At 50.5% G+C, this 13,088-nt stretch overlaps 1 protein-coding gene across 2 annotated transcripts; it reads left to right on the plus strand.

Moving 5' to 3' along the window:
* Positions 1-903: 903 nt before the first annotated feature.
* Positions 904-10,260, plus strand: SOX10 (SRY-box transcription factor 10). 2 transcript variants are annotated; one of them, XM_042890298.1, is made up of 4 exons: positions 904-1,240; positions 2,144-2,572; positions 7,189-7,454; positions 7,766-10,260. In XM_042890298.1, exons 2-4 carry the CDS (start codon positions 2,163-2,165, stop codon positions 8,473-8,475), a joined length of 1,386 nt encoding a protein of 461 aa, XP_042746232.1. In that variant the 5' UTR covers positions 904-1,240; positions 2,144-2,162; the 3' UTR covers positions 8,476-10,260. The 2 variants fall into 2 exon arrangements, with proteins under 2 accessions (XP_042746232.1, XP_042746231.1); XM_042890297.1 differs by having other exon boundaries at positions 905-1,087.
* The last annotated feature ends 2,828 nt before the right edge of the window (positions 10,261-13,088 follow it).

The following is a 13,088-nucleotide window of genomic DNA, read 5'->3' on the forward strand; positions in this document are numbered from 1 at the left end:
TCTCCAGCAAAGAGCTGGGGCAGCAGCTAGATCTATCTCCTTGCTGACTCAGGAGGATCTGGGGAGACTGTTAGAATTTCATGGGTGATCTCTCATGGTTACAGGATTGGCACTGCTCTTTGTCATCCCCAGTGAGAAGGGGAAGTGAAGAAGCCAACAACCACATGCATCTGAGAAGGAAAGCAAGTTAGAAAATGGAAGAATTTGTGGGAACATTCTGTAACCTGTTGTGTGATTAGAATCTGTATGTGTTCCAGTGCATGAGCAACAAGAAGTGAATGACTGTGAAATAGTCCTCATATTTGAAAAGACCTCATATTTGCCTTCAGGAGCAGTTCAACAGAGTCAAGGAAGCTCAGCCTGGTCATCTTGGTGAGAGCCCACAGAGATGGAGATGTTGTAAGGACCCCATCTTTAGGGTAAGAATCCTAGGTAGGTTCAAGCTGGCATGACTTGCTCTGCAGAGTGCTCTTCTGAACCTAATGTCCTCCATCCTCAGGATGCTCCTGATTTCTTGCACGCCCTTCTCCACATTGAGGAGGCTCTTTTTGCAGTATTTTGACCCCATTATCCTGGGCCAGATTGTTGCAATGCACAGTGTGGGGTCCCCACCGAACTCCATGATGGGGATCAGGGACATGTTGGGGATATGGATACTACAAGCGTGTCAGTGGTGGCGGGGGAAAGGAAGAGGAGCCCAGCCTTGGGTTGCACTACTTCACATCCTTCCCTGTGCCCAGCAAATCCAGTACCCTGGGGTTAAGCTCTCTATCCCCACTGGGGGAAAGCAGTGAATGCTGAGTTGGAGTGGGGGGCTGCAGCATCCCCTCCTCACCAGTCCTGACTGTGTCCTGGCTCTGAGCAATGCTTGGCTCCACCTTCCACCCTTCCCTCCCCCGGTGCTAAGCAGCAAAGCCAGCAAGAGGCATCCAGCCGGGGCATTAGTAAAAACCAAGCCTCCCTCCAGGAATGGCACTTGCCTGAGCACCTCCCCGGCAGCACGCCCCACAGCCGGAGGGAGAACAGGGGGGCACTGGGACAAGAGCTGCAGCCTTCACAGGGTTTGCTGCCCGCACCAGCCAGCAACGTAAGTTTTCCTACCTGAGCTCACTGGCATGCACATTTATTTTTTGTACTTTCTGCCACTTTTTCAGTTTCCTCAGCGAAGATTCATGTCATCCCTTGAAAGTGGAGTGACAGCAGCCTTTGCTCCGCATTGACTTTTGCAGCTAAACAAGAGGCATGCTTTTTTGTAACTTCCTATTTTTTCTTTCTTTCTTTCTTTCCTCCTTTTAACTTCTGTCTAGGGGAGAGATGTTGTGGGGAAGGAGGGGCTTTATTTTTAGAGCTTTTTTTTTTTCAAATCAGGGGACAGTGATGCTGTGGCAGGGACTTACAGAGGTGACTGCAGACAGTGAGAGAGGAGGGGTGCACAGGGTGGGCAGCTCAGGTCCTGGGCTTCTCTTCAAGTTGAACTATGTGTGTGTTTGCATCTGGATATGAAGGTGCATATGTATATATGTACATATACATATACAAGGATGTGTTTGGGGACACGAAGCAGATGTGATTTAGGTCTTTGCTCCAAGAGCAGCAAGCACTGGCGTGTCACGCTGGCACTTTCTCCTACTGCTTCTGGGGCTCTGGAGGTGGCTAGGAAATGGGAGATCTGTCCCTTTGGTTCATCCCCCATGGAGATCTGCAAGCAGGCAGGATCTCTGCGAGGTCCCCAGAACCCCCTGTCCTGCATGGTTAGAGCGGTTGCAGGCATGGGTTGATGGTTGGACTGGATGATCTTAGTGGTCACTCCAACCTTTATGATTCTATGATTCTATGATTTTTTGGCACGGCTGGGCAGCTGCCACCGTCCCCTCTGCACATGCCAGTTCGGGACATTTGCAGAGATAAGAGCTCCCGATGGATCAGGGCCCTGACCCATCCCCACCCCCATCGATCACGGGTTTTGCGGTGTGCACGGCTATTGCTTTGCTTGCGCTTTTATCAAGCAGCCCCTGTCTCGTGGTCTGCTCTTCGCAGTGTGGAGTCCCAGTCGGATTTGGTGGCTGCTTTTCCTTTTCTCTATTTTCCTTTTTCTTTTTTCCTTCCTTTCCTTTGTTTTTCTCTTCCTCCCTTCCCTCCCCAGTGAGAAGAAGGAAGCGACCATGGCTGATGACCAAGACCTGTCGGAGGTGGAGATGAGCCCAGTGGGTTCTGAAGACCATCACTGCCTCTCGCCGGGACCATCCATGGCTTCGGACAACTCTCCACACCTCACCGGCTCTGGAAATGGGGAGATGGGCAAGGTCAAGAAGGAGCAGCAAGACTCGGAGGCGGATGACGACAAGTTCCCTGTCTGCATCCGTGAGGCGGTCAGCCAGGTGCTGAGCGGCTATGACTGGACCCTGGTACCCATGCCTGTTCGGGTCAATGGAAGTAACAAGAGCAAACCCCACGTCAAGAGGCCCATGAACGCCTTCATGGTCTGGGCGCAGGCTGCCCGGAGGAAATTGGCTGACCAGTATCCGCACCTCCACAATGCTGAGCTCAGTAAGACCTTGGGGAAGCTCTGGAGGTAAGAGAGGGTGTGTGAGGGTGTCCTGGTGATGAGGAGAAAAGATGGGGATGGGGAGGGAGGAGGGGGTGTCTCTTGTGCCACTGCTTCTTTACTGGAAGATGCCCACAGGAGGCACAGCCAGCAGCGAGGAGAATGGGGAAGAGTACCCTGTATATGTAGTGAAAGCTTCCTCAGCAGAGCTCACCTCCATCCCAAATGGAGCTCACACTTTTCTTTTTCACCTGTTTCCCTCTGATTTTCCCTGTTGTTTCTGATCATGACACTTATCCTGGTCCTCTCGTACTTGATGGTCAGGGGAAATCTTGTCTCCTTGGCTCACCCTCTGCTGGGCAAACTTATGCATGAACAGAATCTGGTCTGAGCCCCATCAACCATAATTCACCTGTGGCTGCCCCAGGATCATTTGACCTTGGGTCCCATGCTAGCAGGGGAAACTTTTGAGCAGTGCCAGTCTCCCATCTGATCCTCCCTCCCATCCTTCCCAAGGTGGTCCTGGTATTGGCAGGCTGCGCAAGTGCAGTGAGGCTATCAGAGGGGAAAGATAGGCAAGAAGAGACCCTGTATAGTGTGGCTTATGAGTGCCATGATGGCCAACCCACTTTCTCCTCATGAGTCTGTCTATAACAGTAATGCCATCAACCTGTTAAACTTTCTGCTGCTAGCCCCCCACAGTGCCACCCCCTTGCTTTGTACCAACCAACGCACATCATGGCCATCAGCCCACTGTGAAGGGACTCTCATTCCCTTTTCTGCCCTGGCAGCACTGTATGAGAGGAAGATTTGTGCTTCTGATGGGCCACAAGACATTTTTCCAAAACATGCCGTGGCCAGCAGGTCTCCTCCTGACTCCAAACCTCCTGGTGCACAAGGAAGAACTGGGCCCTTAGGCACTGCTTTCTCCCTGTGCTGCATCCACTTGTTTACCCCAGCCCACTAATGTGTTCTACAACTCAAGCAAGGGGGTTTCTTTAGGTAGTCAAAGGCAAACATCTCTGATGCTTTTTCACTTCATCATACTTTGTTCCCCACTGCCTTTCCTTTCCTCTACCCCATTTGCTGCTCTATCCTTGGGCTCTGCTACTAGCCTCTGACCTCAAGTGAAGCTTGGACCAGTAGCTCTCAGGTCTGGACTGCTCTTTTCCCTTCACTCTGGTAGCCCACTGGTTTTGTCTGTCCCTCCCAGCATCTGTTGTCCCCATCAGGGACAGCCGTTCCCCCCCAGCCACACCTTGGTGTCCTCTTCCATTTGTTTCTTTATGAACCGATCACCTTCTTCATACTTTGCCCCCATTTCTCTGCTTCCCAGCACCTTCTGGTGCTGTCCAAATCTACCCTGTTTTGTTCCCAAAGTGTTATTTCAAGATATTTTTCCTTTACTGGGACACAACTCCTTCCCACATCTTTGCTGCTAGGGCAAATGCAGCTCTCCAAGCTGTGCCAGCCCATACGAGACTGTTCTGACTGGGTTATGGGTATTGCCACAGGGCTGGCACCTGAGCTAGCCAGGATGGCACACGTGTGCCCTTCTGTGGGGCTAGGGACAAGAATCAGCCAACCAAAGCCCAAGGAATCGGTCCTGAAGGTTACCAGGGCTGCAGCCCTGAGCCAGGATTCTCAGCCATAGTGCAGTTGGGTTGCTCTCCATAGGTTCCTCATGCACTGAAGGTATACTGTCTGTGAATCAGTGTGGGTGACAAATTCTATTTCCACATAGGCTGCTGCAAGCTTATACAATTAGGGGCTGCATTAGCAGTGCAGGGAATGAGAGCTGGTGAGCACAGAGACTGCCTGCAGACCTTTAAGCCAAGTGCCAGTGATCGGCGATTGGTAGGGATGGCAGAGCCTGGAAAATCCTCTTAAAGACTCATCCAGTATCTTAGTACTATGCTTGCTGCATCCCTACCGTGCGGACAAAACGTCTCCAGAGGAGGTTGAAGGGGAAGGAGTTATGGTCCCCTTCACCTTCCTCAGTCTGCCCACTTAGGATGCAAAGGATGCAGATGAAAAAGTGAGTGTGCTAAAATGGAGGGTGAGGGCAAGGAGAGGAGGAGGGGAAGGGAGGGTTTCCATGCTTGATGAAAGCTCGCCTTGGCTGCTTTCCTTCCCTGGGGCAGGTTAGGAGCAGCTCTCAAATGGAGGCAGGCTGCTGAAAATGTCGGTGTGATGTGACTCTAAGCCAACACGCCGGCCAGAAACAACTCTGGAGCCAAAACCAGACGGGAGTTGGGAAGAAGGGGTACAGTGGGGCTGCGGGGAGCAGCACGGAGAGCCTGTGAAGAGATCTTTGTATGGGAGTGGCAGCTCCCTCATTTCCTGCACCTCACCAAGGCAAAGAGCCAGGGATGGGGTCATGCCCGTGAGCTCCAGGGCTGTGGACGTGTAGGACCAACCATCCTTGGCCGTGCACCAGGAGATCCCATCCCCACCGCCCTGACTCATTGGCAGCTGAGCCCTGGGATGGGGTCAGGCTGTGGCAGCGCGGCATGATGCCAAGTGGTGGAAGGGAAAGATGGGAAAGATGGGAGGGAGGACTTTGGCTCCTCTTTCTCCTCCAGAGTGGGGTGCCAAAGGGGTGAGTGCTTGGTGTCGGGCTGAGTGGAGGTGGCTGCGTTAAGCCCCATAAGGGCTTTGCTCTGTGATCCATATGTTCTCTGCCCATGCGAGATTCCTTTGCATTGTCGATGGAGGAGTGTGGGGGGCAGAGGGGGAGGGCAGGAAACAAGTGAAATCCAAATCCCCCAAATCTCCTGGCCTTTGCCTGCTCGCACCAGTTTCACTTTGCTAAAGCCGATTTGAGCTCTGATCCCAGTGAGAGGGAGGAGGGAGCAGGTAGGCTGGGGAAGGAGAAGACAAAGGCACAGGGAGTAGACTTCCCGCTGTCCTGCTGGCAGCGCTGCCAGCAGGCTGCTGGCCAGAAGAGAGGAGGTGAGGAGTCCAGGCACCAACAGAGGGCAGGCAGCTGGCTTCTGTGCAGACTCAAGTGACTTTTTCCAGGAGGCAGATATGCAAGGCTGAGCTTCGGTCTCCTGCTCATCTCCTCTGTCCAACATCCAGCCTCTTCCTCCAAGCGGTACCTATGTAAAATGAGACGTTCCATTTCCAGCCATCTTATTAGTTTTAGCACTACCTGTGTTGGGAGTAGAGAAGCCTGAGCCCAGCTGCCATGTAGAGAAGTGTTGTAAGGGTGCAGTTTGCCTCCATTCTCTCCTTTCATAGAATCATAGAATACCCTGAGTTGGAAGGGACCCATAAAGGACCATCGAGTCCAACTGCTGGCTCCACACAGGACCACCCAAAAATTAGACCATATGTCTGAGAGTATTGTCCAGACACTTCTTGTACTCCAGTAAGATTGGTGCCGTGAGCATTCCCCTGAGGAGCCTGTTCCAGGGCCTGATCGCCTTATGGTGAAGAACCTTCTCCTGATATCCAACTGGACTGTCTCTTCTTTGTCTCCCATGGAGAAGGGTTGTTTTCAAGGATGAGGTGAAGTTGTCTCCCAGTCCTCGATGCCTTGGACAGGCTGTCCTTTCGACACCATGGAGGGCAGATTGGAGCAGCACTGGCAGAGGGATTAGAGCCCTCCTGGAGCTGTGAGCATGGTGTGGAGTGGTGGGAGGGGAAGAGAAAAGCTGGTGTTGGATTCACAGTGGCTCAGTTGCTTTAAGCTGCAGGATTAAGGAGGTGGAGGAATGCAGTGTGCGGCCGTGACCTTCTCAGGCTGCCTGGAGTGAACCCAGGTCAGCACTGTAATGGGCTGCAGACCGCCACACACCTGACTGATAGGCAGAAGGTGCTCAAAAACCAGTCACTGGCTGCTGAAGCCTTTCATCCTCCTCTGCAGCTCTACCTGCGTACTCCTTCTCTCTCACCTTCAATTTTTCAGATCAATCCAGGTCTTTCTATCTATGACAATGCTTTCAATTGAGCAGAATAAGTTACATTTAAAGCTAAAGACTTAAGGAGTACCAAGATGCTGGCTTATCCCCATCCCCAGGCAATTCTTTTGTTGGGAGAAAAAAGGGGTGAGCATCTCATAAATGTGAAATATTTTGCCATTTGTGTGCCCAGCAGTAGTTCGACGAGACGGGTCCCTTTTGAGAGCGCTGCTCTCTGATCAGAAGTAGGATGACTTTGAGTCACAAGAATATTTGAGGGGAAAATGGTAAAATTAAACTCAAGTGTTTCCAAGTGGAGATCTGTTAGAGCCTTGAGCAATGAAGTCGTTTTCTCTGAGCTGTCCTGTCCGCATGTTGCATGGTTTCTTTGGAGATCCTATCTTACCCACAGGAGCTCATGATCAGGCAGGAGAACAGAGAAGGACCTCACATTTGTACATCTTTTATCCAGAGACCATGATTCATCTATTTCAACAAGGTCTAGTGACATAGAATTTGTTTTTTTTGCAGTAAGAAGAGCTGGATATTTGTGCTTCAGCCTACAGCTGCCAACACCCATCACTGTCATTTGTGCTCAGTAGAGCCATAAATTTTCCTTTGGGGTTGAAACTAAAAGATAAGTTAGTTTGTTGAGCTTAACTGGGATACTGTGATTCTTTTTCTGATGTTCCTGCCCCTCTCCTTCCCCTGTTTTTTACCATTTTGGCCCTGCAGGCTGCTGAACGAAAGCGATAAGCGTCCTTTTATTGAAGAGGCCGAGCGGCTGAGGATGCAGCACAAGAAGGACCACCCCGACTACAAATACCAGCCACGGAGGCGGAAAAATGGCAAGGCCACGCAGGGCGAGGGCGAGGGCCAGGTGGAGGGGGAGGCTGGCGGGGCTGCTGCTATCCAGGCTCACTACAAGAACACCCATCTGGACCACAGGCATCCTGGGGAAGGGTCACCCATGTCTGATGGGCACCCGGAGCACTCTTCAGGTGAGTCCCATGGCTCCATGAACAAACTGGTAGGTGACAACGATCTGGGAAGCTCAAGAAAACAAGCCATCACCTTAGGGATATGTCTCACATTGCTCATGACCCGACAAACACTGTTGGAGTCAGTGGTATAGTGACAGGCCCTGGTTTCCAGAGCACTTGCATTCCTCCGGTCAGGTTGGATAGATATCATTCCTTACCTATCATGGCTTACTGGGAGGAGCAGAGTTGATGTGTGCTGCTATCCAGGTGTAAAGCAGTAACTCACTTCTTGTCCTTCTTTCCTCCTCAAAATGTTTTTCACACCGCAGGTCAGAGCCACGGCCCTCCCACTCCTCCCACCACCCCTAAGACCGAGCTGCAGGCAGGCAAAGCTGACTCCAAGCGAGAAGGGCGTTCCCTAGGGGAAGGGGGAAAGCCACACATTGACTTCGGCAACGTGGACATCGGGGAGATCAGCCATGAAGTGATGTCCAACATGGAGACCTTTGATGTCAACGAATTCGACCAATACCTGCCACCCAACGGACACGCCGGCCACCCAGGCCATGTTGGGGGCTACGCAGCGGCCGCTGGCTATGGTCTTGGGAGCGCCCTGGCTGCGGCCAGTGGACACTCAGCCTGGATCTCCAAGCAGCATGGAGTCTCCTTGTCCGCCACCACATCACCAGTGGTGGACTCCAAGGCCCAGGTGAAAACGGAGGGGTCTGCCCCTGGAGGTCATTACACTGATCAACCCTCCACCTCCCAGATAGCTTACACATCCCTGAGTCTGCCCCACTACGGTTCGGCCTTTCCCTCCATCTCCAGGCCCCAGTTTGACTATCCTGATCACCAGCCCTCAGGACCCTACTACAGCCACTCCAGCCAAGCCTCCGGCCTCTACTCTGCCTTCTCCTATATGGGACCTTCCCAGCGTCCTCTTTACACTGCCATCTCTGACCCCACACCCTCCGTGCCACAGTCTCATAGTCCCACACATTGGGAACAGCCTGTGTATACGACTCTCTCCAGACCATAGGGAATGGGGAACAGTGACCAAAGCAGCGACGGAAAGGCTCCGAAGAATCCGCACAGGCAGAAGAGCCTCCGAACTCCGAGGTCACTCAGTGCCACCATCCAGCCACCAGAACCCACTGAGTATCTGGAAGTGCCTTTCTTGACCCCGGCTATCGCTGGCTCACCCGCCTACAGGAAGGTTTTTCGTCCTTTCGCCCTGTACCGATTTCACGCAGGCCACACAACTGGCTTGCAACACATTATTGGCCTTCTAGATGAGGAAGACTCAAGACATGGAGTGACGGGTCTGTGGTGGGCTTCGTTGTGCGCACCCTGGACTGTAAGAGGAGAGAGACTGTCCTTTCCTTCCCCTCCTCAACCTCCTCCAGCAAATTAGCAAGTGTTTCCAAAAGGCCTCTTGTCAAAACTCTTTGTCAGCTGCTGCGGGTGAAGGGTGCTTGCTCAGCCTTGGTGAACAAGTCATGGGAGGAGGAGTTGGGAGGACGGCATGGCCGGCTTCCTTGCATCAGTGTTGTGCAGCAGTCCTGCCTAAGATTCACACATGCATGAATCTTGATCCCTGCTGGAAGACCAACTTATGCTTGCCTCCCTGCTGATTTCCACAGCTGCACGCTATAGCTTTTCTCCCCACCTCTTCCCTCTGTCCCATCTGTTTAATCCCATACTCCTTCCTGCATGGATTTTATAAGGCTTGACTGAACAGTGCGGAGGATTCAGGAACGCACTGTCAGCCTTAGCCTCATATCATAGCCTGTATGTGTGTATGCGTGTTTGTGTAAGGAGTTGAGGAGAGGTGGGGAAGGATCTGTGAATCATTCAGGTGCTGTGGGTGAATCCTCTCTTCTTGCAATTTAATTTCTATCATTCACCTGTGATTCAGATTTCTGGGCATCTCAGTCCTTCCCAATCTCTTCAGTATCCCAACAATCTCTCAGCAAACCAGGTCCTTGCTCCTCCAGCATTTGACTGTGTCTGCTGAAAATGTGAAGGCACCAAGAAAGCTACGATGCACTTGCCAACACCCAGACGTAGTTGCAATAATCCAATACTCGCTCTGAGCACTGCTCCAAACTCAGGCCAATGGTGTGTACATCGCTGCTCATTTGTTCATCACGTTATCGCAATCTGTCAGCACCTCCCTCCTACTTTTGCCCAGGATGGAAAGATACTCTTGTGGATATAAGCAAGGTAGATATGCACCCAATATTGGATGACTACAAAGAAAAGAACACTACTTATGTGCAGAACTCATTTTCACCTCTGGGTTTCAAGCTGGAAACAAGCAGCTCTTGCAGTCAGATCGACCCTTTTTGTTCAGCCCATCTCCTGAGGACAGCCTACTTAATTCTCCTTTGTCACCTCCAGGACTGGGTGGTGCGTTTTGCCAGGGAGTGAACTGGCCAAGAAGCTGCTGCAGGAAAAAGTGACTCCTGACAACTGATCGCAGAGATGTGTTGTGGGACCTCCTAACGGGTAATTCAGTCTAGAAAGATAAAATACTTCAATCGAACGTGGACTGTGATTCGTGTCACTGTTTCCCTCCGTTGATATGATGTCAGATGTCCTTCCCACCTCCTTTAGCTAAGGATGACTTCTTGTGGTGTCTGAAGAGATCACATAGAATGTTTGTTCCCTGAACGCATGTAACCTATTTGAGCCCTGTCCTCTTATTTATGCAAGTAGCACCTTCCTCCCCCTGCTCCCTTTCCCCAGTCTCTATGCTGCCCTAGCACCATTAACTCTGCATTAAACATATGGAATAATAAACTTAAAAGTTTCATTTTCATGTCTCTGGATTATTTTTTTTCACTGCCTTCTTGAAAGTCTCTGATTTTTTCCCTTCAGTAAATCTGTCACGTCACCACACCACCACATAGATCCCATGAATGGCTCTCCTTGGCCCATCATTCAGAGGACACAGCCACAGCTTCAACTGGCTTACTGTGCTCTTTCATGGAGATGAAACTTACCTGTTCATAAGCCAGCTCCAGTCATTTCTTCCATGGGTTGCTGTTCCTAAGCTAAAACTCAGCCCATGACATAAAGAGCACTACTTCGCATGTATTTCACCCAAGAATTTCTGTATCTTCATTATTAATTATCTACAGGAGTGCAGTTTCTCCTCTCAGTTCCTCTAGATGATACTCTGATGTATTGATCTCTGATGTATTTTGGAAAGCAACCATTTGTTTCTTTGTAGAAACTCAACTCCTGTTTTCCAGAGGTAAGAACATAAATACACACATACAGAGTATGGTCAAGAATAGAGGTATGTAACCTGTTGTTGAAAGAAAACATGTTGGTCATCAGATCCTACGACTTCTGAAGAGTTGAGGAAAGAATATGTGCAGGGGATATTGGTCTGCCTGAGAACATCTCTCAAGGCCAATGGGAACAAGACAGAATTACACTGAATAAAAAAACTCCACAAAAATTACAAAATAGGTTCCAAGACTTCAAAGCATGATCTGTTCTGTGAGTTTATGTTCACTGAACACTTAATAGGTGAGCAGAATAAGCAGAAGGTCTAGGAAATGCAGAGCACTCCGCACAGTTTGGATGTGGTCCTTATAGGGCCGATGGCTTAATGACATCTAAAAACAGTGATTCCAATCTAAATAATTCCATGCAAAATAGGACTGTGACCACTCAGTGGAGAGGAGAAATCTCTACCCCAAATTGTGGGCTGTAGGAAACTATTGCACCGCAGAGCAGATTCATGTGGAGGGGATAAAGGGAGCCATGGCAGAGCTAGAGCAGGAGAGCTGATCACGGGAGTAGAAGAAAGACAACAGTGTGGGTGAACAGAAGACTGGTAGAAGAAAGTACTTAACCATACACATGTACCCTTTTCCAGTTCTTCAAACAAAGAAAGAGGGCTCCACATCAACCATTCTCCAGTGGAAGGGGATGTCTCCTCTCATCCAAGAGTGCCCCCACAAGTAGAACACCGCTGGTAACAGAGGGGTTAACCAATCCTCCTGCAGCCTAGAAGGAGCTGGCCCAGCATCCTTCCCTATCCCTTTAATCGTATCTGATACAGATGCAAGGCTGGGGAGGGGAGGCGGGCAGGGAACAAAGAAGCCATTTAAAAATAAAAAAAAAAAAGGACAAGAAAACGACCCCCGCGCTCCATGGCGGACGCCAGAACGATTGCACAAAGGCACCATTTCAGGGCTGAAATTTCACCACACCAACGTGATTAAAGGATTCCACAGAGGGTGGGGGGAGAAGGCTGAAGGCCACAGTACTGCAAATTAACCTTTTCTTAGTAAGGATGGCCTGGATCAGGAAGCACTTGCATTCCCTGGGGTCAATCCCCTTCCCACACCTGCAGGCATCTCCATATCCCCCCCTCTGAGCTTTTTGCCCACAGACCCACTCTACTCTTGCATTCTTGCCTCCCCCTCCTGCGCACACTGCATCCCTGCGCAAACCAACAAAGGAAGGGTGGATGGGAGGGTGTTCTTACAGGGAGCAGTAAGAGGATGACATACATGGCTGGTTATATGAGCTAAGTTCCCAGGCAGGTGCATTCGCACTCCCGTTGGGATATGGATCCACACATACAGCACAAAGAATGCATGCTTCAAACAAGCAGAGACTAGGTGGAAAAATCCTCCCCGAAGCTCTGCAAAGAGAAAAACAATGTAAAGCAGAAACAACAGGTGCATTTTTTAATAAGATCACCTGCTACAGAGACAGAGTGGTCTGCTTCAGAGCTCAGAGGAAGAACCTGGGAGCAGAGACAATTCAGACATGAAAACCAAGCAATAGCTGGCTGGAAGCCCTTCCAGATTTTAATGCATCCACCTAACTTCTTGATTTCAGCAAAGGGCTGCATTTTTCTTTTCCTTGCACATCAGAAGTGAGAATGAAGGGACCTTAATGGGACAAATCACCAATCTGTCATCACGCTACAGATTACAGAAAAGGACTCTAGAATTTAACTATTGCTGTGCCACTGCAAGAGCTTCTGGTGCTCATGTAAGTGAAATGCCTTGAGAGAACCCATGCACAAAGGACCACCAGCTCCACTGCACATCAGAGAACAGCAGCACAAGTGGCAAGAGTGGCAATTTAACCTACAACTGCTGAGCTAGTAGGGCTGTCACTGGCGACTGTGCTTCCGGCTGGGGCAGTGCCACTGAAAGGGGATCCCCATCACTGATAAGCAGCAGGAGCAGGGAAACAATAGGTGATTTGATGAGAGCTGCTCTGCGATACTCCTGAGAAGACCCACAGCCAACACTGGCCAGAGAGGAAATTGGAGGTTTCCACAGCAACCTGCTCAGGGCACAAAGGCCCAACTGTCTAGGGAGAAGGAATGGAAGTGTCTTAGCACTCCTGTTTTAAGAAGGGCTGGAATCTTTCTGAAGCCAAAGTACCTGCAAGATCACTTCTGTACAACGGCCCTTTAATTGGCTGTTGGTCCTATAACCAGGGAGGAGCTGTGGTGGAGGCAGTTACTGTACTCTTTACCCCAGATAAAACGTATGGGCTGCTCAGTTGGAAAAAAGGCTGCAATGAAAGCATAGTGCTTGACTCGCTAATATTAATAAATAGAGCCCATGCAGACTGACACAGAATGAAATGGTAACAACCAAGCCGGCA

Source organism: Lagopus leucura, unplaced genomic scaffold (assembly GCF_019238085.1).
Source record: "Lagopus leucura isolate 7727_CA_CO unplaced genomic scaffold, USGS_WTPT01 Super-Scaffold_100159, whole genome shotgun sequence".
NCBI classification, from domain to species: domain Eukaryota; kingdom Metazoa; phylum Chordata; class Aves; order Galliformes; family Phasianidae; genus Lagopus; species Lagopus leucura.

Excerpts from the sequence above, each read along its gene's own strand:
- SOX10 (XM_042890298.1), top strand. The coding sequence starts at position 2,163 with ATGGCTGATGACCAAGACCTGTCGGAGGTGGAGATGAGCCCAGTGGGT. Across the intron at positions 2,573-7,188 it reads ACCTTGGGGAAGCTCTGGAG|GCTGCTGAACGAAAGCGATA; the intron begins GTAAGAGAGGGT and ends TTGGCCCTGCAG. Across the intron at positions 7,455-7,765 it reads GCACCCGGAGCACTCTTCAG|GTCAGAGCCACGGCCCTCCC; the intron begins GTGAGTCCCATG and ends TTCACACCGCAG.